Genomic DNA, 22110 nt, shown 5'->3' on the forward strand with positions numbered 1-22110 from the left:
CCCGCCCAGAGCTCAGATCACCACTGCCGGGGCGCAGCTAGGAGGGGAAATCTGGGCGGGGCCTGACCTTCAGGTGGGGGGGCCAAGCTGGGAGGCGCGGGAAGGGGACAGGAGGGAGGAGGGCAGCTCCCTCCCCACTTCCACCTGCCCCTTGCTGCTCAGCAGGCACAAGAGGAGTGAAAATACAGTGAGTGCTCAGCACCCCCAGCCACCTCCCCAACCATCTGCATCCCCCCCGCCCTCTGCTCTCAGCTCTTCTGCAGCATGCAGGGGGCGCTGGAGGGGAGAGGAAGGGGGGGTGAGTATCATAGTGGGGAGGGGAGGGTCTCCCAAAACAGCCTGCTGTGGCCCTGCCCACACTGTGCTCCCAGGAGGTTCGAGTTCCCAACCCCTTCGTGCTCTTTGTGGCCTCGGCTGGGGCTGAGGCCACCAAATGGTTTCCACGTGGGAGGCTGCGGCTGGTGCCTGCCCGGGGCTCCAGGGCTGGGGGTGCTGGGGCTGGCGGAGGCACTGGGGACACTTTGGGAGCTGGTGGGGGAGTGACACAAAAGGGGAGGCCAGGATCTCAGGCAGAAAGGGAGGAGCTGGGGGTGGTCTCCCCAACAGCCAGTGCCCCTGCCCATGAGGCAGTGCGGATGTACAAAGAGGCAGAGGCAAGGAGGGAGATATCCATGGAAGAGGGTGGAATGGGGCGGGAAATACCAGGGCAGGGGTGCAAAGAGGCAGGTTGCGGGGGGACGCGGCGACAATCCCTGGGGCAGAGCAAGACTCATGCGCCCCCAGCAACTCAGAAGGACGGTGCCACCCCACTTGTGCTACAGCTCAGGCAGGCCAAGTAGGTGGGGCAGCCCCCCACCCGGACCCACCTGCGGCTATGCCCCTGCACCACTGGCAAAACACACACAACTTTAGTCAGCTGATAGGGGAAGAGGTCGCGCGGTATCCCCGACTGGCGATGAGACCCAGCCTCTGGGTTTGAATGGGGAACAACTCACAGAGGGTTGTGTTTGCCGTGGTTCATCCGGGAGACTCCCACGCGGATCTGGGCCCCCTGCAGCCTCTCCCCACAGCACTTGTCTTCCCTGTGCTTCACGATCACCATGGAGATGGAATGCCGCCTGCCCAAGTCCACGATCCACCACGGCTCTATGTCCAGCTTGGTGAGGCTGCAGGAGCCTTGTTCAAACTTCCCATCATGTTTCCCATCCACAGCCCTTCCAGCCACGGCTTTTCCGGTCTCATCCTCGAAGGTGGACGACTGATTGGCCAGACGTCCCAACGCCAAGTTCTGAGCTGGAATCAGAGGGCGAGAAGACAGGAAGTGGTATGGGCCACGGGTGCAGGGTGAGACGCCTCTAGAAGCCCTTTCTCCACATGGAGCCAGGGTACACACTAACCAGGCACCACAGGAGAGCCAGGGTCACAATAGGAACTAGGAGTGAGAGTATGTTGGTGTTGGGGTCTCAACCCAAACAGAGCCTCTCTCAGGCCACCATCTCTCGTACCCAACTGGAGCAGCTCCCCCAGCTAGGGATGGGGCACGATGGTCACATGGAGCCTCCTCACACGCCCCTGCCAGCTGCAGCCACGCCCAGGAGAGCAGAGGGAAGGGAAAAGTCTCCCACTAGGCAGAGGCTGGCGCACAAGGGACTGGGGTGAAACATGAAAGGGAACAGGTCTCCATTCCCGTTGTGCCAGCTCCTTACCCCCTGGCGGTGGGGCACAGCTCTGAGACAGAACCTCGACCTCACACAGGGTGAGATGCTCCGCCCTGCCCGGGATGGTGATGGTGACGTAGCGGCCCTGCCAGCCATTGCAGCAGACGGTGCTGAGGGATCCGGGAACGGTGTTGGTGATGGTCCCACAACTAAACAAAAGAGCAGACGTCAAGAAGACAAAACAAATGTGATGTACTCAAATGCACAGCGCCTGGTGAAATTCACCCGACAGAACCGAAGGAACTGGCTGAGCCAGGCTCAGAGCTATTTGTGTTATTATAGAGAACTCACGTGTGGTTGCATGTGCACGGACTACAGCACAACGTCCAGCCCAAGCAACACTCCCTCCCTGCCCCCACCATGTGTGTGTGACAAAGTGAGATCACTCACCTGAAGATCCCTCCCAGGCTTCCAAGGAGGCCTGGGAGACATCCCAGCTCATGCCCCTGCACCACTGGCAAAACACACACAACTTTAGTCAGCTGCCAGGGGAAGAGGTCGCGCAGTATCCCCGACTGGCAGTGAGACCCAACCTCTGGGCTTGAGATAGGATGACTTGTGTCATGCTGGAGAATGGGGAACAACTGACAGGGGGTTGCTCTTGTCCTGGTTCACCAGGGAGACTCCCACGTGGATCTGGGCCCCCTGCAGCCTCTCCCCCAACCTAAACCTCCCTCAATGAAGTTGAAGCCCGTTGCTTCTTGTCCTGTCCTCAGAGGCCAAGGGGAACAAGTTTTCTCCCTTTTCCTTATGACACACTTTTAGGTACTGAATAGCTGTGATCATGTCCCATCTTTTCCAAACTAAACAAGCCCAGTTCCTTCAGTCTTCCCTCATAGCTCATGTTTTCTAGACCTTTCATCATTTCTGTTGCTCTTCTCTGGACCTTCTCCAATTTTTCCACATCTTTCTTGAAATTCAGTTCCCAGAACTAGACACAATACTCCAACTGAGGTCTAATCAATGCAGAGTAGAGCAAAATAATTAGCCCTTGTGTCTTGCTCCTGTGAATGCATCCCAGAATCAGGTTGGCTTTTTTTTGCAACAGTGTCAGGGTGTTGACTCATATGTAGTTTGTGGTCCACTACGACCCTTAGTTGCCTTTCTGCTACACTCCCTCCTAGACAGTTATTTCCCATTCTATATGTTCCTCCCTAATTGGAGATCTTTGCATTTCTCTTTATTAAACTTCATCCAATTTACATCAGACCATTTCTCCGGTTTGTCCAGGTCTTTTAGAATTATGACCCTATTCTCCAGAGCACTTGCAACCCCACCTGGTTTGGTGTCATGTGCAGACTTCTTAAGCGTACTCCCTAGGCCATTATCTAAATCATTGATGAAGATATTGAACAGAACTAGTCCCACAACTGATCCCTGAGGAACCCCACTCATTATGCTCTTCCAGCATGACTGTGAACCATTGATAACTACTCACTGAGAATGGGTATCCGTTCAGTTATGCACCCACTTTACAGCAGCCCTGTCTAGATTGTATTTCCCTTGTTGATTTGAAAGACAGTCATGCCAGGCTCTACCAAAAGCCTTACTAAAGTCTAGGTATACCATGTCTTCCCCTTCCTCCATATCTACAAGGCTTGTTATCCCATCAAAGAACGCTACCAGCTTGGTTTGACATGATTTGTTCTTTACAAATCCATGCTGGCCGTTACCTATCACCTTCTTATCTTCCAGATGTTTGCAGATTAATTCCTTAACCATTTGCTCCATTACTTTTCCTGGCACAGAAGTTGAGCTGACTGGTCTATAGTTTCTTGGGTTGCCTCTCTGGCCCTACAAGTCAGATTTAGTTTGGACATCAAGTGGGTGGGCCTGTATCCCATTCAAGCCCCCCCCCCCCACCCCATAGCTATGCCTCTGCATTACCAGCAAAGCACTTGTAGCCTCAGGCAGCTCGGAGAAAAAGAGGACACGCAATAAACCCGTCTGGCAAGGAGACCCACCCCTGTGCCTGAGTTGGCAGGACTCATCTCGCTGCAGATAATGGGGAGGCAACTCACATGGGGTTGTCCTTGCCATGGTTCACTAGGGAGTCTCCCACGTGGATCTGGGCCCCCTTCAGTCTCTCCCCACAGCACTCCTCTTCCAAGTGCTTCACGATCACCACGGAGACGGAATGCCGGCTGCCCAAGTCCACGGTCCACCACGGCTCTATGTCCAGTTCAGTTTGGCTGCAGGATCCTTGTTCCCACAGCCCACTACGTTTACCATCCACGGCCTTTCCAGCCTCAGATCTGTCAGTCCAGTCCTCGAATGTGGATGACTGAATGGCCGGACATCCAAGAGCCAAGTTCTGAGCTGGAATCAAAAAGCAAGAAGAGGGGAGGTCTGACGTGCCCATTGCTGAGAAGAGACGGAGCTGTAAAAGCCCCTTCTCCCACATGGACTCACTGCCGGATGCCAGTGGTAACACACAAACCAGGCACTGCATTAAAGCCAGGTCCACAGTGGGAGCCAGGGCCCCGAAGACATGAGTGACAGAGGGCTGGTGCTGGGGTCTCAGCCCAGAGAGTGTCTCTCTCAGCCACCACGTCCCACACCCCACTGGAGCTGCTCAACACAGGGATGGGGCACGATGTTCACATGGAGCCTCTACCCCCGCCTGTCCCTGCCAGCTGCAGCCCACGCCCAGGGGAGCAGTGGGAAGAGAAGAGTCTCCCAGGGTTTCTGCTGCCTCACTAAGCAGAGGCTGGCATTGCGGGCACTGGGGTATAATATAAAATGGAACAGGTCTCCATTCACACTGTGCCAGCTCCTCACCCCCTGGCGGTGGGGCACAGCTCTGAGAGAGAACCTCGACCTCACACAGGGTGAGCTGCTCCATCCTGCCCGGGATGACGATGGTGACGAAGTGTCCCTCCAGCCCGTTGCAGCAGATGCTGTTGAGGGATCCGGGACTGGGGTCGGTGATGGTCCCGCAGCTAAAGGAAAGAGAAGACATCACGACGACAAAACGAATTTGATGTATTCAAATGCACAGTGCCTGGTGAAATTCACCCCATGGTACTTAAGGAAATAGCTGAGCCAACCTAAGAACTATGAACAATTTTCTAGAGAACTCACAAAGGATGGATGCAGACCCAGAGGACTAGAGACTATCTGACATTGTACCTGTCTTTGAAAATGGGGGACAAAAAGTGGCAAATTCTAGGCCAATCAGCCTAATACTTCAGAAGACACTAGAATAAGTTCTCTCTTTAAAAGCAGCTTGGGGTTAGCAAAGTAATATGTCATAGCTCTTGTGGATTTGTGTAGAACAACTCATGCCATACCTATCACATGTTCTTCTTTTGACATCCATCTGGTCTAATGGGTGGGGGAGTAGATGTGGTAGGTCTTGGTGTTAGAAAGGCTTTTGACAGAATCCCACATGACAGTCTTCTCATAAGCAAATGAGAGAAGGATTGTCTAGATGAAATTACTATCAGGTGGATTCAAAACATGCAGGGAGTAGTTATCGACAGTTGACGGTCAAATTGAGAGACTATTTCTAAAGGTCCTCATAGGGGTCTGTCCTGTGTGGGGTACAATTCTATATTTTCATCAATGGATAGGATGATGGAGCACAGGCTACAGTTATCAAATGTACAGGTGAAACCAAGACGGGATGGGTTGTAAGAACATTGGGAGTAAGGATAAGAATGATCTTGATATTGTGGAGAATTGTCCTGAAATCTAAAAGGTGACATTCACTCAACACAAGTGCAAGGTACTGGTCTAGGAAAGAAAATGCCCAACGACACAATGAGGAAGGGCAGGTGAGGCAGTAGCCCGGCAGAGAAGCATCTTAGGTTATAGTAGATCGCAGATTGAATCTGAGCCGACAGTGGGATGCTGTTTGAAGAGGACCAATGTGACTCGGGGATGTAGTCAGGGCAGGGTTGCACGTAAGACATGGACGGTTCCTGACCCACTTTCCTTGGTCCTGGGGAGGGCTCAGCTGGAGCACCGAGTCCTGCTTCCCACCCCGCACTTTAAGAAAAGATGTGGAAAATGGGAGCGACTCTAATGGGCAGCAGCCATAATGACAAGCTGCCTCAGGGCACAGGGTGAAAGACCTGGGCGTGTGTAGTCAGGAGAACAGAAGGTCGATGGGGGCATGAAAACAGTTTTCAGACAGGCCACAGGGTGGTCACAGGGCAGCAGGGCCCCAGAGGAGGTCGGGCCTCCCCGTGACAGGCTCCCCTAAGGAGAAGGGGCCAACGGAGATTCTCTGGGTGCAGTTAGTTCCCCAGGCGGCTGGGTCAGTGGCGCCATTTCAGATTTTAATGTGGGGGCCACTTTAACCATGATTCCAGGGGCTACTTAGGCACTTGACATCTCTAATTTTCTGGCTGATAATTTAGCAGTTGGCTGACTGGAGCATTGTGTCTCGTTCCTATATAAAAGAAAGAGAAGATTTACTCAGCATTGCGAGCGTCCTTAACTCAGTTCATTATCGTTTGGAAAATGAAAGGAAAATGGAACGTGCTTTATTTGAATCGTTGCTCTGGGGCGGGGCTGGGGAGGAGGGGTCCCGTATGACGGCTGCTCCAAGGAGAGAGGACGCCCCCAGCCCTCTCTCACCACAACAGCTTGTGGCCAGGTGAAAAGAACCTCTCCATGGCCACCGCAGCTCCAGAGGGCACAGCTTGGGGAGACGGGCTGGGGCAGGTCCTGGGTTGTCTGACCCCTGCGCTGCCCAGGCAAAGTGAGGAATTCAGCAAACTGCCCTTTCCCCTCGCTCCCTGATGAAGGGGAACGGTCTGTAATGTCTGTGTAGGTACACGGGGGGGGGGGCGGCATCAGATACCTTCCCCCTCCCTCCAGGGCGCCTTGGGAGGTCGAGGACTCAGGACTGGAGCGGACCAGGAGGGGGACACGTCCCCAGCCAGCTCCTTTCACCAGCCTGATGCTCCTGTCTCTTTTCTGTTTGGTTTTATGAGATGCAATCCCATTCCAGGCACAACCCATGGTCCTGGCCCAACCAGCCCCTTACGTTGCTTTAAGTTATGGTAAGAAGAAGCTGTCTGCTGAATGCGATGGACCTAACTAGTGCCACTTCGGAGGATTTTTTGAACAGGCGGCTGGATGGCCAGACAACTCTCTTAGGGTATGTCTACACTACCACCCTAGTTCGAACTAGGCTGGTAATGTAGGCAACCGGAGTTGCAAATGAAGCCTGGGATTTGAATTTCCCGGGCTTCATTTGTATCTTGCCGGGCGCCGCCATTTTTAAATGTCCGCTAGTGCAGACTCCGTGCCGCGCGGGTACACGCGGCACGGACTAGGTAGTTCGGAATAGGAAGCCTAGTCTGAACTACCTAGTCCATGCTAGTTCAAACTAGGGTGGTAGTGTAGACATACCCAGACATACATGTTAGCAGACAAATATTAGACCCATTCAGCTATAATGTGTTCTGACATCTTGTGGCAAGTCCTTTATGGGACACTGGGGGTATGGCTACACTGCCACCCTACTTCGAATGAGGGTGGCTAATGTAGGCATTCGAACTTGCAAACGAAGCCCGGGATTGAAATATCCCAGGCTTCATTTGCATGTTCCCAGGTGGGCGCCATTTTTAAATGCCCGTAGTTCGAACTCCTTGCCCCCGGCTACACGTGGCACGGACCAGGTAGTTCGCATTAAAGCTCCTAATTCAAACAACCGTTATTCCTCCTTGCAGGTTTAGCCGCGGGCAGGTAGTTTGAACTACGGGCATTTAAAAATGGCGCCCGCCCAGGAACATGCAAATGAAGCCCGGGATATTTCAATCCCAGGCTTCATTTGCAAGTTCGAATGCCTACATTAGCTACCCTCGCTCGAACTAGGGTGGCAGTGTAGCCATACCCTGGGTGGTTTAACATTTTCATATATTTTCTTACCTTTTTTTTTTTTTTTTTTACTAACTCTGCAGAGAGGAGAGACCCCATTTCAGCTCAGGGAGGGCAGTGGGGTCTAGTGGGTTACAGCTGTGGCAGATGCATCTGGGTTCTAGGTAAGAACCTCAGAACAGCCAGACGGGGTCCGACCAAAGGTCCATCCAGCCCAGTGTCCTGTCTGCCCACAGCGGCCAATGCCAGGTGCCCCAGAGGGAATGCACACAACAGGCAATCATTGCGTGTTTCATCTCATCACCCACTCCCAGCCTCTGGCAAACGGAGGAGAGGGACGTGCAGAACATGGTGCTGGATCTCTGCCAGCATTGGCTAATAGCCATGGAGGGCCCTATTCTCCATGAACTTACCTAGGGTTTTTTTTTTAACCTTGTTACAGTTTAGGCCTTCACAGCATCCTCTGGCAAAGAGTTCCACAGGTTGACCATGAAGAAATACTTTGTGTAAAATCTGCTGCCTATTCATTTCATTGAGTGACTCCTAGTCCTGGTCTTATTTGAATGAGTAATTAACTCTTCCGTATTCAGTTTTCCCACATCAGTCATGATTGTCTAGACCTTTATCGTCTCTCTCCCTTAATCATCTTTTTGTCCAAACTGGAAAGTCCCAGGCTTTTCTAATAAAAACAACGCCAAGTCTCGTAGCACTGTAAAGACTAACAAACTTGGGAGGAAGTTTTTCTTCACTGTGGAACTCCTTGGCAGGCAGGCATACTGTGAAGACCAGGACTTTACCAGCGTTCAGAAAAGCACTAGATACATTCGTGGAGGTTAGGTCCATCAATACTTATTAGCCACACTAGGCAGGAATGGTGTCCCTAGCCCCGGGGTGGGAAAAGGGCCTTCGTGGGCCAGAGCGGGCCCACCAAGCGGGTTGATCTGGCCCGCGGAGGCCCTGCCGCTCTCCCAGCCCCAGGCCAATTAGGGTCTGGGAGAAGGGAAGCTCACAGAATTTCCTCCACCCTGCCCCTGCCCTGCAAGGAGCATGCAGCACTTAGAAGTGCCATGTGCTCCTGGCAGGGCGGGAGGGGACTTCATGTGCTTCCTGATTGACCTGGGGGCAGAAGGGGGAGCACGCAAAGTCTCCTCCCACCACCAGCGGCATGGGCACCTAGAGGGAGCCTCTTGAGAGGGGAACAAAGGCACTCCCCCACCCCCAGACCAATCATGGGCTATGGGTGGGGAAGGGGGGAAATATCCTGGCCCCGCCCCTTCCGCTTGAGACCCCGCCCCCTCCAGTGCGGCCCGGGGCTACTTCAAACATTTCTGAATTTTTGCCCCCGCCTGCCCTAGCCTCTGTCAGCGGCTGGAAATGCAGGATGGGAGAGGGATCCCTGGGGGATTCCCTGCTCTGTTCTTTGCTCCCTGGAGGGCCTGAGCTCCCCGTCCCTTCCCACGCTTTGTGCCTCAGACTGGGGCTGGTGCCACCAGACAACCTGCCACATGGGACTTGGGCAGGCTAGCGCAGCGCTCCAGGATTGGGCATGCTGAGGCTGGCGGAAGAGGTTGGGGTGCCCTGGGAACTGGTGGGGGATCGGCAAGAAAGGAAAGGGTGCGTCTCAGGCAGAAAGGGAGGAGACTCCCCCAACAGCCAGTTCACCAACTGCCCATGAGGAGCGGGGGCAGAAAGAGTCAGGGGCGGGGGGGTATATGTCCAAGGAAAGGGGTGAAATGGGGCAAGAAGCGGAGTGACAGAAAAGGGAGGTAGCAGGCCGGGGTGGGGTCCAAGAGGGGATGAGCCGTAGGGTGGAAGGGGCATCATGCACCCCTGTAAACTCAGAAACACGGTGCCCCCCCACTTGTGCTACAGCTCAGATTTGGGGTTCGTCTGGAGGCAAAGTGGGTGGGGCTGCACCCCACTCAGGGTCACCTAAGGCTTTTCCCCTGCACTCCTGGGAAAACACTCGCAGCCTCAGGCAGCTGAGAGAAGAGGGGTATGTCTACACTACAGCGTTAATTCGAACTAACGCAGCTAGAACTAAAAACTAGTTCGAATTAGTGTTTTGCTAATTCGAACTAGCGCATCCACATTACGTGGACCCTGAAGCGGGGTTAAGGATGGCTCGTGCCCCATTCCTCCCTCACCTCCTTCCACTTACCCTTCCCTAGCCCCTCTTCTTGATGTACAAAATAAAGATAACGTGTCTTCCATAATGGAATCTGTCTTTATTGAACAAAACTGGGGGAGACTAGGAAAAGGAGGTGGGAGAGGGGAAGGGAGAGGCTGGGAGAGGGGAGGGCAACTAAAATGATCAGGGGTTGGGAACAGGTCCCATATGAAGAGAGGCTAAGGAGACTGGGACTTTTCAGCTTAGAAAAGAGGAGACGGGGGGGGACAGGATAGAGGTCTCTAAAGCAGGAGTTGGGTGGAGAGGGTACATACAGAAAAGTTCTTCCTGAGTTCCAATAAAGAAGGACTAGAGGACACCAAAGGAAAGGAATGGGTAGCAGGCTTCAAACTAGTAACAGAAAGTTATTCTTCACAAAGCAAAGAGTCAACCTGTGGAACTCCTTGCTGCAGGAAGCTGTGAAGGTTAGAACTGGAACAGAGTTTAAAGGGAAGTGAGATCAAGTCATGGAGGTTGGGTCCATGGAGTGGTATTAGCCAGGGGGTAGGAGTGGTGTCCCTGCCCAAGGTTTATGGAAGGCTGGAGAGGGATGGTACGAGACAAATGGCTTGGTCACTGTCTTCGGTCCATCCCCTCCAGGGTCCCTAGGGTTGGCCGCTGTCGGCAGACAGGCTACTGGGCTAGATGGACCTTTGGTCTGACCCAGGACAGCCATTGTAAGCTCAGGGTCGGGGGTCTCAGTGGACCCCCTTGATTCTCTTGCACACCTGCTCCTGAGTGGCCAGGCTGGCAGCTCTCCTGCCCTAGACGGCCACTTTCCTGTGCCTAGTGCGCAGATCGTGGACGAGGTCCACGATGTCCGCACTAGCCCAGACGGGTGCCTGCCTCTTGCGGTCCCGGGCAAGCTCCCGGGAGCCGCCAGCCTGGTCCCGGGAAGAGGGGGAGGGCTGGGGGGCATCGGGTGGCTGGCTCGATCCGTGCCAGGTGCAGGGTCTGCTGGCTGGGTGCTGGCAGGCTTGCACCTGGAATGGGCACCGTAGCCAGCCCGTGCCCCTTTAAGGGGTCCGGGGCCGGGAGGGGGGCAGACGAGTTTCCCTGGTGTTGGCCAGAGTGGCCACCAGGGAAACCTGGGGAGGACTAGCCTCCCACTAGTTCGAATTAAGGGGCTACACAGCCCTTAATTCAAACTAGCTAGTTCGAACTAGGCTTAATCCTCGTAAAATGAGGATTACCTAGTTCGAACTAAGCGCTCCGTTAGTTCGAATTAAATTCGACCTAACGGAGCGCTAGTGCAGCGCCTATGAAAGTTAGTTTGAACTAACTTTGTAGTGTAGACATACCCGAGGAGACTAGGCCCTGGCCCCAGCTCGCCATGAGACCCCACCCCTGTGCCTGAGCTGGGAGGGCCCATCTTGCTGCAGACAAGGGAGAAGCAACTCACAGAGGGTTGTCCTTGCCGTGGTTCACCAGGGAGTCTCCCACGCGGATCTCGGCCCCCTGCAGCCTCTCCCCGCAGCACTTGTCTTCCCTGTTCTTCACGATCACCATGGAGACGGAATACCTCCTGCCCAAGTCCACGCTCCACCACGGCTCCAGGTCGTTCTTGGTCTGGCTGCAGGAGCCGAGTTCAAACTTCCCATCACGGTTCCCATCCACGGCCCTGCCAGGCTCAGCTTGCCCAGTCTTGTGCTCAACACTGGAGGACTGAGTGGCCGGACGTCCCAGCGCCAAGTTCTGAGCTGGAATCAGAGGGCGAGAAGAGGGGAGGTGGGACGTGCCCGTTGCCGGAAAGGATGGGATGGGGGAGGTCCCTCACAGAGCTAGAACTGCTTCCTGTCAGTGACACACTAACCAGGCCAGGTTCCTAGTGGGAGCCGGGACCCTGGGAATAGGAGTGAGGAGAGCAGGATGGTGCAGACAGCAAGTTCATGCCTGGATCTCAGTCCAGAGAGAGCCTCTCTTAGACCACACGTCCCATACTCAAAGGCGCTGGTCCCAAAGGCCGGGATCGGGCACGATGGCCACATGGAGCCTCCTACACCTGCTCCTGCCAGCTACAGCCCATGCCCAGGAGAGCAGTGGGAAGGAAAGAGTCTCCCAGGGCTTCTGCTGCCTTACTCGGCAGAGATTGGTGCAGAGGGGCTAGGGTGTAACATGAAAGGGAACAGGTTTCCAGTCACATCGTGCCCGCTCCTTACCTCCTGGTGGTGGGATACAGCCCTGAGATAGAACCTCGACCTCACACAGGGTCAGATGCTCCGTCTTGCCCGGGATGACGATGGTGACATAACGACCCTCCAAGCCACTGCAGCAGATGGTGCTGAGGGATCCGGGTCTGTGGTCAGTGATGGTCCCGCAGCTAAAGGAAAGAGCAGAACCAAAGGAGACAAAACAAGTCTCACACTTTCTTTCTATTGGCTCTCCTGTGTCCCTGGCAACACCTTCCGGATACTCACTGATCTGGGTTTAACGGTTTAGTTGCTGAATGCTGGGATGTTAGAAACGGGCAGTGTCCCTCCTATCCATCACAGTCCTACACGCAGTACTGGGTGGCCCTGGAGGCCAAGTGGATAGGCTGCGTCCCACCCAGGCCCACTCACGGCTATGCCCCTGGCACCATAACAGAGCACTCACAGCCTCAAGCAACTCAGAGGGGAAGCGGCCACACCCTGGCCCTGGCTAGCAATGAGACCCCACCCCTGGGCCACAGCTGGGAGAAGTTATCTCACTGCAGACAATGGGAAGCAACTCACAGGGGGTTGTCCTCGCCCTGGTTCACCAGCGAGTCTCCCACGTGGATCTGGGCCCCCTTCAGTTTCCCCCCGCAGCACTCGTCTTCTCTGTGCTTCACGATCACCATGGAGATGGAATGCCGGCTGCCCAAGTCCACGGTCCACCAGGGCTCTGTGTCGAGCTCGGATTGGCTGCAGGAGCCGAGTTCAAATTTCCCATCACGGTTTCCGTCCACGGCCCTCCCAGGCTCGGCTTTTGCAGTCCCATTGTTGTACGTGGACGACTGGTTGGCCGGACGTCCCAGCGCCAAGTTCTGAGCTGGAGTAAGCAGGTGAACAGAGGGGAGGTGGGACGTGCCCGTTGCCGGGGGAGGAGGGGCCTCTAGAAGCCCTTTCTCCCACACGGACCAGAGCCATTTCCTGATGGTGACACACAAACCAGGCACCACGTGCGAGCCAGGTTCACAGTAGGAACTTGGGCCCTAAGGACAGGAACGACAGCAGGGTGGTGGATCCTCTCTCAGCCCACCACGCCGCATACCCCATTGAGATGAGGCATGATGTTCATGTGGAGCCTGCAACCCACGCCCAGGGGAGCAGTGGGAAGGAAGAGTTTCCCACGGTTTCTGCTGCCTCACTAGGCAGAAGCAGGCACACAAGGGACTGGGGTAAAACATGAAAGGGAACAGGTCTCCATTCCCATTGTGCCAGCTCCTTACCCCCTGGTGGTGGGATACAGCCCTGAGATAGAACCTCGACCTCACACAGGGTGAGAAACTCCTCCCTGCCCGGGATGACGATGGTGACGTAGCGGCCCTCCAGCCCGTTGCAGCAGACGGTGTTGACGGATCCGGGACTGGGGTCGGTGATGGTCCCACAGCTAAAGGGAAGAGCGAAGGCCAAGAAGTCAAAACAAGATGGAAAAATTCAAACCCTCAGCGTGTGATTAAATGAACCTGCGGCACTGAAGGGAGTAGCTGAGCCAGACTCCCCGTACCACAGCAGTGGCAGCAACAGCCCAGCCTTTTTCTATTGTTAGGCCCTGGAGCGAATGTCACTCAGGGATGTCAGGACGGGGTTGTGTGTAAGACGTGGGCAGTGACTGACCCACTTTACTTGGCCTTGGGGAGGGCTCAGCTGGAGCTCTGTGTCCTGCTTCCCACCCCCCACTTCAAGAAAGTTGTCAAAAAATGGGAGAGACTTTCATTTGGCAGCAGCCAAAATGACAAGCTGCCTCAGGACACAGGCTGAAGGACCAGGGCGGGTGTAGTCAGGAGGAGAAGGCTGATGGGGACATGAAAACAGTCTTCAGACAGGCCACAGGGTGGTCATGGGGCAGCAGGTGACAGGCTCCCCTAAGGCGAAGGGGCCAACCCAGCTCCACCGGGTGCAGTTAGTTCCCTAGGTGACTGGGGGCTGCCAATTAGCTAGGTGGCTCCTGGCACTAGGGCAGGGCTGTGGGGCTCAGTCGGACGCACAGATCACAGAGGAAGCTCCTAGCACTGCAGGGCTCAGGGCAGCTGCTCAGGGAGCACCCCAGGAAAATCAACCTAGGAGAGGGATCCGGGAGGGAAGAGCTCCAAAGGGGGAGCTACGAGTCCCAAGCCCCTAAGGGGGAGCTGCCCCCAGGAGAAATCCCTCCCCAGACAGTGGCAGGTGCTCCCGATCACACGGTAACGCCATGCGGCTCTGGAGAGCAGCTACCGTGCTTTGCGCTCTGGTCTAGGGTGACTTGGTCCTGTCTCAGCATGGGGGGGATGGAAGGGATGGCCCCTGGGGGCAGCTTTCTGCCCTGCCCTGTCTGTGTCTCTGCATGGGGGCAATGGACGCAGCCAGCCCAGCAGTCCCCATGACATCCCGTTCATTCAGGGGAAAACGGTCACTCGCCTATGCAGCTGCTGCCCTTCGAGAGGTGTTGCTCTTTTTCATTCCAGTTGAGGTGTGCGCGCTTCACCCACAAGTGCCGGACAGTTTTTCCACAGCCACTCCCTGTTGGGTCGGCTGTCTAGCTCCCTGTTGTGATGCTGGTGCAGTGCACTGTATATGACCCTGCCGACCCAGTTCCTTCTCGCCCGCTACTCCGCCAGCGGGAAAGGAGGTGGGTGTGCAATTGATGGGAGCAACACATCTGGAAGCCCAACAGTCACAAAGGTGTGTAATCATTCCTTCGAGCGCTTGCTCACATGTATTCCACAGGAGGAGATGCACGAGCCTTACCCAGGAGGAGGTGTCGGAGGCACAGGGAGGGAACAGAGGTGGGAGGGGACTAGGCTCTCCTTCCAGCTGGCCGTTACCGCTCAGCGGGAACAAGAGGAGTGAAAAATTACAAGGGGTGCTCAGCACCCCCTGCAGCCTCCCTGACCATCTGCATCCCACAGACTCAGTGCCCCCCCACGCACCGCTAGCAGGTGTTCTGCGGCATGCAGGGGATGCTGGAGGGGAGGGAAAGGGGGATGAGCATCGTAGTGTGTGTGTGTGTCGGTGGGGGTGAGCCTCCCCAGTCAGCCTGGCGTGGCCCTGTCCATGCTCTGTCCCCAGGAGGGCCTGAGCTCCCAACCCCTTCCAGCCCTGTGTGGCTCAGGCTGGGGCTGGTGCCCCCAGACAACCTTCCACATGGGACTTGGCGAGGCTGGAGATGAAGCCTGTCAGGGCTCTCCGGTTGCTGGGGGCCAGCAGAGCCTGCGGTAGGTGTGTTCTAGCCTCTGGACTGGGACAGGAGGGTTAGGACCTTGCACAGAAGGTAGCCAGCTCACCTGCTCTTTATGAGGAACAGCGGGGGCAGAAAGAGGTGGGGGGAAGGGAACATCTTGGGAAGGGGGGAAAATTGGGCAGGAAGCAGCGTGCCAGGAATGGAAAACGGCAGGCGAGGTGGGGCAAAGAGGGGATGAGCCCTGGGACAGAACAGGAATCATGCACCTCCAGCAACACTGCCACTGTGCTTACCCTACCACGGAGAGTTGTGTGGGCGTGGAAGCTAAGCAAGTGGGGCTGCAGCCCTCCCTGGCCCAGCTGTGGCTAGGCCTCTGCCCCGCCCCTCCACAAAGCACTCTCCACCTCAGACCACTCAGAGGGGAAAAGGCCTCGACTGGCAATGAGACCCACGCTCTAAGCCTGAGCTGGAAGGACTCAACTTGCTGCTGTGATGGAGCAGGTGAGCCTACTGGAGTCCGGAAGGTGGGCGGGCATTAGCCCATCCACATCTAAAGGACCTCCCCCCAGCCTATGGGGAGGGTCCACTGAGCCCATAAAACCAAGTAATTATTTGGGACAAATAAAGAGAAAACCAGGACGGATGTGAGGGTCAAAGGGCTAAGACGAGGGAACCGGATGGAGATACCGAGCAGAGCGCCCCGGACCGCGCCCACTGCCCCTTAAAGGTCTCAAGTGAGCCAGCAGATGCTGCCCATTGGAACTCTGCCTGGATACGTGAGCGGATGCAGGAATGGAAATAGGCCCCACAGTCACAGGCCCCTCCCTCGGCCAACCTCTGCTTCCCGGTCTTCTAAATCACCACCTTGGTGATAGCCAGGAGGAGGCTGACCAGGAGGTCCCACGACTTTGTGGGGCTACGGCTGCGGTGTGCATAGATTGGCAGGTGTGGGGAAAAGTGCAGCCAGAACCTCATCAAGAGGTTCTGGAAGAACCGAAAGAGGAGCTGTAATCTGGTGCACTCGAGATAAACGTGCTCCAGGTTCTCCCTCTCACCACAGAAGCGGCAAGTATCCAGAATGGGGGTGAACCGTGCCAAATACACACCCATGCTCACTGCTCTGTGCAGGATTCTCCAGCTGATGTCCCCAGTGGGCCGTGGAACCAAGGTGGAATAGAGACTGGCTCATTGGGGCTCCCCACCCTCTATTGGAGGTCCCACCACTTGGTATCTGGGCAGGACACGAGGGTGGGGAAATGGAGCGTGTGAAGCACCAGCGTGTACAGGTGACTCTTTGGCGTGGTTCGGAAGGGGACCGGCTGCAAGGTGTGCAGCCAGCTCAGGTGATGAGGGGGAGACGGTCGGGGAGGTACGCAGGGATTAGGGCTGATCGATAGATCAGGTGGGCCGGAGGTGAGGGGCGGACCGGGTGCACTCTCTCGCAGGACCTTGTCGAGATAAACCCGAGCAGTGGGCGGCAAAGTGTCCTTCACCTCTTGAAGTATGTGCCAGGGAGTACGTAGGGTGGAGAGCCCCATGCGCTGGGCGAGCGCCTGAGGATCCACCCGTCTCCCTGCTCATAGTCCAAGAGGTCTCCGATCCTTCTGACTTCTACCAGAACCAACCTCTGGCGCACCAAGGGGGACTCTGTCACCTGCACACGTAGATGGGGATTGAGTGGCTCCCACGGTGGCTCCCAAGGACCTGGTTGCTGAGAACAGCTTCCAGGCCCGGAGGACATCCTGGTAGAAGGATGGCAGCTTGGAGAGGTCTCGCGGAAGACCTCTCTAATAAAGGAGCTGCCGATCATATCGGAGCCCTCAGAAGCGGCGAAGGAAAATGTGCGCCAGCGTGCTCCACGCCAGACTACCTGAATCATATAGGAGGCTCTGTAGGGCCTGGAGACAGAGGACACAGACCTGTGTGCGCAAACACATCAGACCCTGCCTTCCCTCCTCCAGGGGAAGATGGAGAATCCCTGCACAGACCCAATGTCATCCTGGCCAGAAGAACTGCAGCATCAGCTGCTGGATCTGATCCAGGAAACCCAGGGTTGGGACCAGGGTGCTGAGATGGTGACAGAGCATGGGCAGGACCAGTTGGTTAAGCACCCGCGCCCTCCCACGCAGGGAGAGGCACCAGAGTAATCCTGTCCATCTCCGCAACCGCTCAGCCACACTGGGCTCTAAACCTTGCCAGTTCTCCGGCCAAGAGGGATGCGTGGCAGAAAGAAAAATGCCAAGACAGAGCAGCAGATCCACCTCCAGCTGATGGCCTGAAGCATGGGTAGGGAGGGGAGCCTGCCTGCCACCCGGCCCCTACCATCAGACCAGAGCTCTTGACCCAGTTGACCTGGGCGGAGGAGGCCACCGAGTAGATGGCTTGGCAGGCCTCTACCCACACCAGGTCTCCCGGACCATGAGGAAGACATCATAGGCATATTTCAACAGGACCAGCCGCATCTGTGGCTCATGGAGCACCAACCCCGTCAACCCCTTGTGAAGGAAAAGGAGGAAGGGCTCAATGGCCAGAGTATAGAGCTGGCCCAATGGCGGGCAGCCTTGACGTACTCCCCACCCAATGCTGACCGGTGCGGTGAAGGTCCAGTTGAGTTTGACCAAACACTCTGAGGAAGCGTACAGCACCTGGAGAAACCCCACAAAGCAGGGACCAAAGCCGAAGGCCTGCAGTGAGCCTAGGACATACCCGTGGTCCATCTGGTCTAACACCTTCTCCTGATCCAAGGACAGGAGGGTGAATGACAGACCATCCCTACACCCTAGCTCTAGAAGATCCCGGACCAAATAAAGGGTTGTCGAAGATGGTACGGCTCAGGATGGTGCAGGTCTGGTCTGGATGGACCACATCCGCCAGCACGGACTTGAGTCTCAGGGAGATGGCTTTGGCGACGATTTTATCATCCATGCTGAGGAGCAAGACAGGACGCCAGTTCCTCAGATCACGGAGGTTCCCCTTCTAGGGCAGCAAGGCAAGCACCGCTTGCCTGCACAATAAAGGGAGGACTCCACTCTCCAAGGACTCGGCCCAGATGCTGGCAAGGTCCAGGCCGAGGATGTCCCAGAACACGCGGTAGAATTCCACAGTCAGCCCGTCCATGCCCGGGGATTTATTGGTGGGCATGAGACGGATGAAGTGCCCCGTTGCCCGACAGAGAAAGCACCGGGCCTCCCCCAAGGTGTAATATACCCGGTACTGGGCCCCTTGATAGGGCACCAGAAATGACCCTTTTAGGGCTTCTCCACCAGGCCCCGCTGGCAGGAGTTGGATTTGTACCTGCCGGCGGAAGGAAAGAACGTGGTAGAGGGTAGGGTCCTTGCAGCCCAAAGGAAGGGGACTCAGGACTGACAGAGGCCTCCCCAGGGTGGAGAGGAAAGGCAGTAAGGTGGCATTGGGGAGGAAGGGAGGAACAGAGGAAAAAACCACCCATACGCCCAGATCCTCCAAAGGCTTGAGTGGGACATGGACCCCCCACCCTCCAAACCCTTCTCCACCGCCTCCTAGGTGGCGGCCTCGTATGGCAGGAAGAATACCACCTTCCCGAACATCTTGGAGGCCGCCACCACGACCACAGGCTCCACCATGCGTGCCAACACCTGCATACAGGTCTCCATATGGGGTGAGGCCGACACCAGGAGGCAATGGACCCCGTGTCTGCTGGTCAGGGTGGGGAAGGGGCTGCAGCCCCCCAGGATGGAATTCTGGGAGTTGGCTTCAGTGGATCAGGAGGCAGCAGGCGGGGGGAAAGGGGAGGCAGTGGCTACCTGGGGCTGGGACACCGTCGCCCCCGGAGCTGGTGGAAGGCCCAGGGGGACAGGAAAGCGGGGAAGCTATGGCCCAGACCATGGCAGAGGGGGTAGCCTTTGTCACAGGAAGTTTTGCCTTCAGGTCGGGGCTCTTGCCCTTCTTGGTCCCCTGGCCCTTCCTGCCCTTCAGGGCGGCTTTCTTAGTGGTGACACTGGTGGCAAAAGGTACCGTGGCAGGAGCGGTCAGGATCCCAGAACCCCCGTCCATGTCCACCACCTCTGCTGCATGAGCGGGTGGCCCTGCAGCCTCAGAGGGTTCAGCATTCATAGAGGCAGTGAGGGGGGTGGGCCAGGGGCGTCACACAACTACCTCTCCATTACGTGGGGGGGACGGACAGGAACAGACAATTAGGAGAGACCAATAGTGCCAGGGGGTAGAGCAAGGGGCAGGGGAGAGGGGGAAGGGGGAGAGAGAGGAAGGCTCACCACTCCCCCCGCTAGGCTGGAAGTGGGGTGGGAGGGCAGCAACGCACAAAGGAGGAGGGGGGGAGGTAAAGGAACAAGGGGTACAGCTCCCAGCACGGGAAGGTAAGAGCGGCTCCTCCGGCTGCACTGGGACGGTGAGGGGGTACATTATTTGGGGGAAGTGAAACGATGTGTGGGGGGAGGGTAACTAAAGAAGAGTGGGAGGCTCAGGCAGCAAACCAGATGTCAGAGGGGGGCATGGGCACATGAGAAGAGGGGAGGGGAATGCAGGCTGTGAGGAGGAGCCTGCTCAAGGAGACAGGGGGGCAGCAAGACACTGCTGGGGGGAGGGGAGAATCTAGTGTGCACCTGCTGCAGGACACAACAAAGCAAGGGAGGGGTGGGGAGGCAAGCAGTGGGGCCAAGGATGGGAATGGCCCTGTAGCCCTGGGGCTGGGGAGGTAGCAGCAGCAGTTATGCAGGGGGAGCAGCGGGGGGCAGAGGGAGCCATCCCCAGCGCTCCACAAAAGCTGTACCAGAGGGAACAGCAGCAATCTTGGCTAATTAGAGGAGCTGAGACAGGGTGGCTGCAAATCAGTTAAGGGCCAGGTGAAGCTGATTGGGGCTACCACAAGGCCTCTTTAAAAACCCGCTTTTTGAAGAGAGTTGAGAAGGCGTTTAGAGCATGGAGAGAGAGTTTGGAGAGTTGAGGTGAAGTCTTGAGAGGGAAGGAGGAGTTTGGAGTATGGAGATAGAGAAAGACCACTGATAAAGAGACCAGAGGAGTCAAGCAGAACAGCATCGGCTCTGATAAAGGCTGCGGGGAGACGACAGAGGGACAAACCACAAACCAAGGCGAGTGAGTCTTACACTGCGACTCCTAAACTGTGGGACAGTGGGCCGACCAGGGGCCCAGGAGTGACTGGCCCTGCCACGTGTGGTGTCAGAAGTGGGATTGTTTCACAGCAGTGAGACCTTGCAGCGGACCCACCCAGAGCAGGCTAGGCCACCCTAGTAAGACAGGAGAAAAAAAGATGGAGGATTTAGTCAAGGCCCTCATACAAGCCACTGCAGCCTGCACCCAGTTGTGATCAGACGGGACTTCCCCGGGTTTAGTGCCCTGCTCCTTACAACTGAGGGGAAGGAAGAGAGCCCCCTCCCAAGCGTCCACAAATTGTCCCAGGACCGATTTTCTGAGCCTGGGAAACCCCGGAAATCAAGGCAGGAGAGGAGGGCAGCCAAGAGACTGGGCACTTGAATCCTAAGGCAGGCCCTGGCCGGGAGGGAACCTGAGCCAACTGAGAATGAAGCACTGCAAGAGGTAGACGAGCCTGAGGCTGCGCCTGGATCAGCAGGGCCCCCTGGGATGGAAGAGGCTGAAGGTTCCCCAGAGCCCAGGCAGGTAGGGCCCTCGCTGGAAAATGTTGGACCGGACCAGGCCAAAGACCCCTTGTATCAAAACATTCGTAACAATGTAGTTGAAGTAAACGGGATCCCTGTAGAAGGAAGGCTCAAGGGCCCTAGACCCTATTACGTTATCCAGAGGGATCTGCTGTACCGAGTGCTGCCCGGCCCAGGACAGGAGGTGGAACAGCTCTTGGTGCCTCAGAGTCACCGGCGAGCCGTGCTGGACCTAGCACAGTCATTTATTCGGGGGTCACTAGGAGCTGAGAAGACCCTAGATCGGATTTTACTAAGGTTCTACTGGCCTGGGGTATATATGGAGGTTCGGCGATATTGTGCCTCTTGCCCCGAATGCCAGCTTCATGGGCCCCAGTCGCACTTGAGAGCCCCACTGATACCCCTACCTATTATTGAGGTCCCTTTTGAGCGCATCGCTACGGACCCATCAGAGACACCGGAGCATATTAGTGGTCCTGGACTACGCCACCCGATACCCTGAGGCAGTTCCCCTGAGAAATACCCACTCTAAGACAATCGCCAGGGAGTTAGTTCAAATCTTCTCGAGGGTGGGGATACCCAAGGAGATCCTAACCGATCAGGGTGCTCCCTTTGTGTCTAAGTTAATGAAGGACCTGTGTGCACTACTCCACATACGGGCTCTGAGGACATCAGTCTACCACCCGCAGACGGATTGCCTCGTCGAGCGGTTCAACCGCACCCTCAAGGACATGATCCGGAAGGCAGTGAGTCGGGACAGGAAAGATGGGGATGCCCTACTCCCATACCTCATGTTTGCCATCTGGGAAGTGCCACAGGCCTTTTAAATTAAATTAATGGAGATTGCCTATCTCCTAGAACTGGAAGGGACCTTGGAAGGTCATTGAGTCCAGTCCCCTGCCTTCACAGCAGGACCAAGTACCATCGCTGACCCTGGCCTCCACAGGTTTTTCCCCATTTGAACTGCTATAGGGGCAAAACCCCCAAGGTATCCTAGACCTCGCCAAGGAGACCTGGGAGGGACAGTCAAACCATGGACGCCATATTGTAGAGCACGTCCTCCAGATGAAGGACAGGATCGCTCAGGATACCCCCATTGTAAGAGAGCACCTAGAAAAAGCCCAGCAGGCCCAGCGAACCTACTACAACCGTCGCACAACAATCCGGAAATTCCAGGTGGGCGATCGGGTGATGGTGCTGGTCCCAACAGCAGAGAGCAAGCTCCTTGCCAGGTAGCAGGGACCCTATAAAGTGGTTGCGGGTATAGGGGAGGTAGATTATAAGGTGCAGCAACCTGGTCCCTGGAAACTTGAACAAATCTACCATGTTAACCTGCTGAAACCATGGCGAGACTAGGAGGTGAAGCTGGCTGCCCTGGGGACAGCAATACCAGATGAAAGCCAACAGGGACAGG

General features: G+C 56.2%; 1 protein-coding gene across 2 annotated transcripts in view; it reads right to left on the bottom strand.

The window, feature by feature from the left end:
* LOC102447856 (uncharacterized) overlaps nucleotides 1–22110 on the bottom strand; it is an 84936-nt gene that overhangs the window by 28393 nt on the left and 34433 nt on the right. For both annotated transcript variants that reach the window (XM_089776125.1, XM_089776124.1), the window contains exons 9-16: nucleotides 13136–13296; nucleotides 12438–12735; nucleotides 11883–12043; nucleotides 11126–11423; nucleotides 4500–4660; nucleotides 3740–4037; nucleotides 1707–1867; nucleotides 996–1293 (exon numbers count right to left, since the gene is read on the bottom strand). In XM_089776125.1, coding sequence (XP_089632251.1) covers nucleotides 996–1293; nucleotides 1707–1867; nucleotides 3740–4037; nucleotides 4500–4660; nucleotides 11126–11423; nucleotides 11883–12043; nucleotides 12438–12735; nucleotides 13136–13296 — 1836 coding nt within the window. The remainder of the gene's footprint in view (nucleotides 1–995; nucleotides 1294–1706; nucleotides 1868–3739; nucleotides 4038–4499; nucleotides 4661–11125; nucleotides 11424–11882; nucleotides 12044–12437; nucleotides 12736–13135; nucleotides 13297–22110) is intronic.

The sequence above is a fragment of the Pelodiscus sinensis genome, chromosome 2 (assembly GCF_052426305.1).
Source record: "Pelodiscus sinensis isolate ZL-2025 chromosome 2, ASM5242630v1, whole genome shotgun sequence".
Lineage (NCBI taxonomy): Eukaryota > Metazoa > Chordata > Testudines > Trionychidae > Pelodiscus > Pelodiscus sinensis.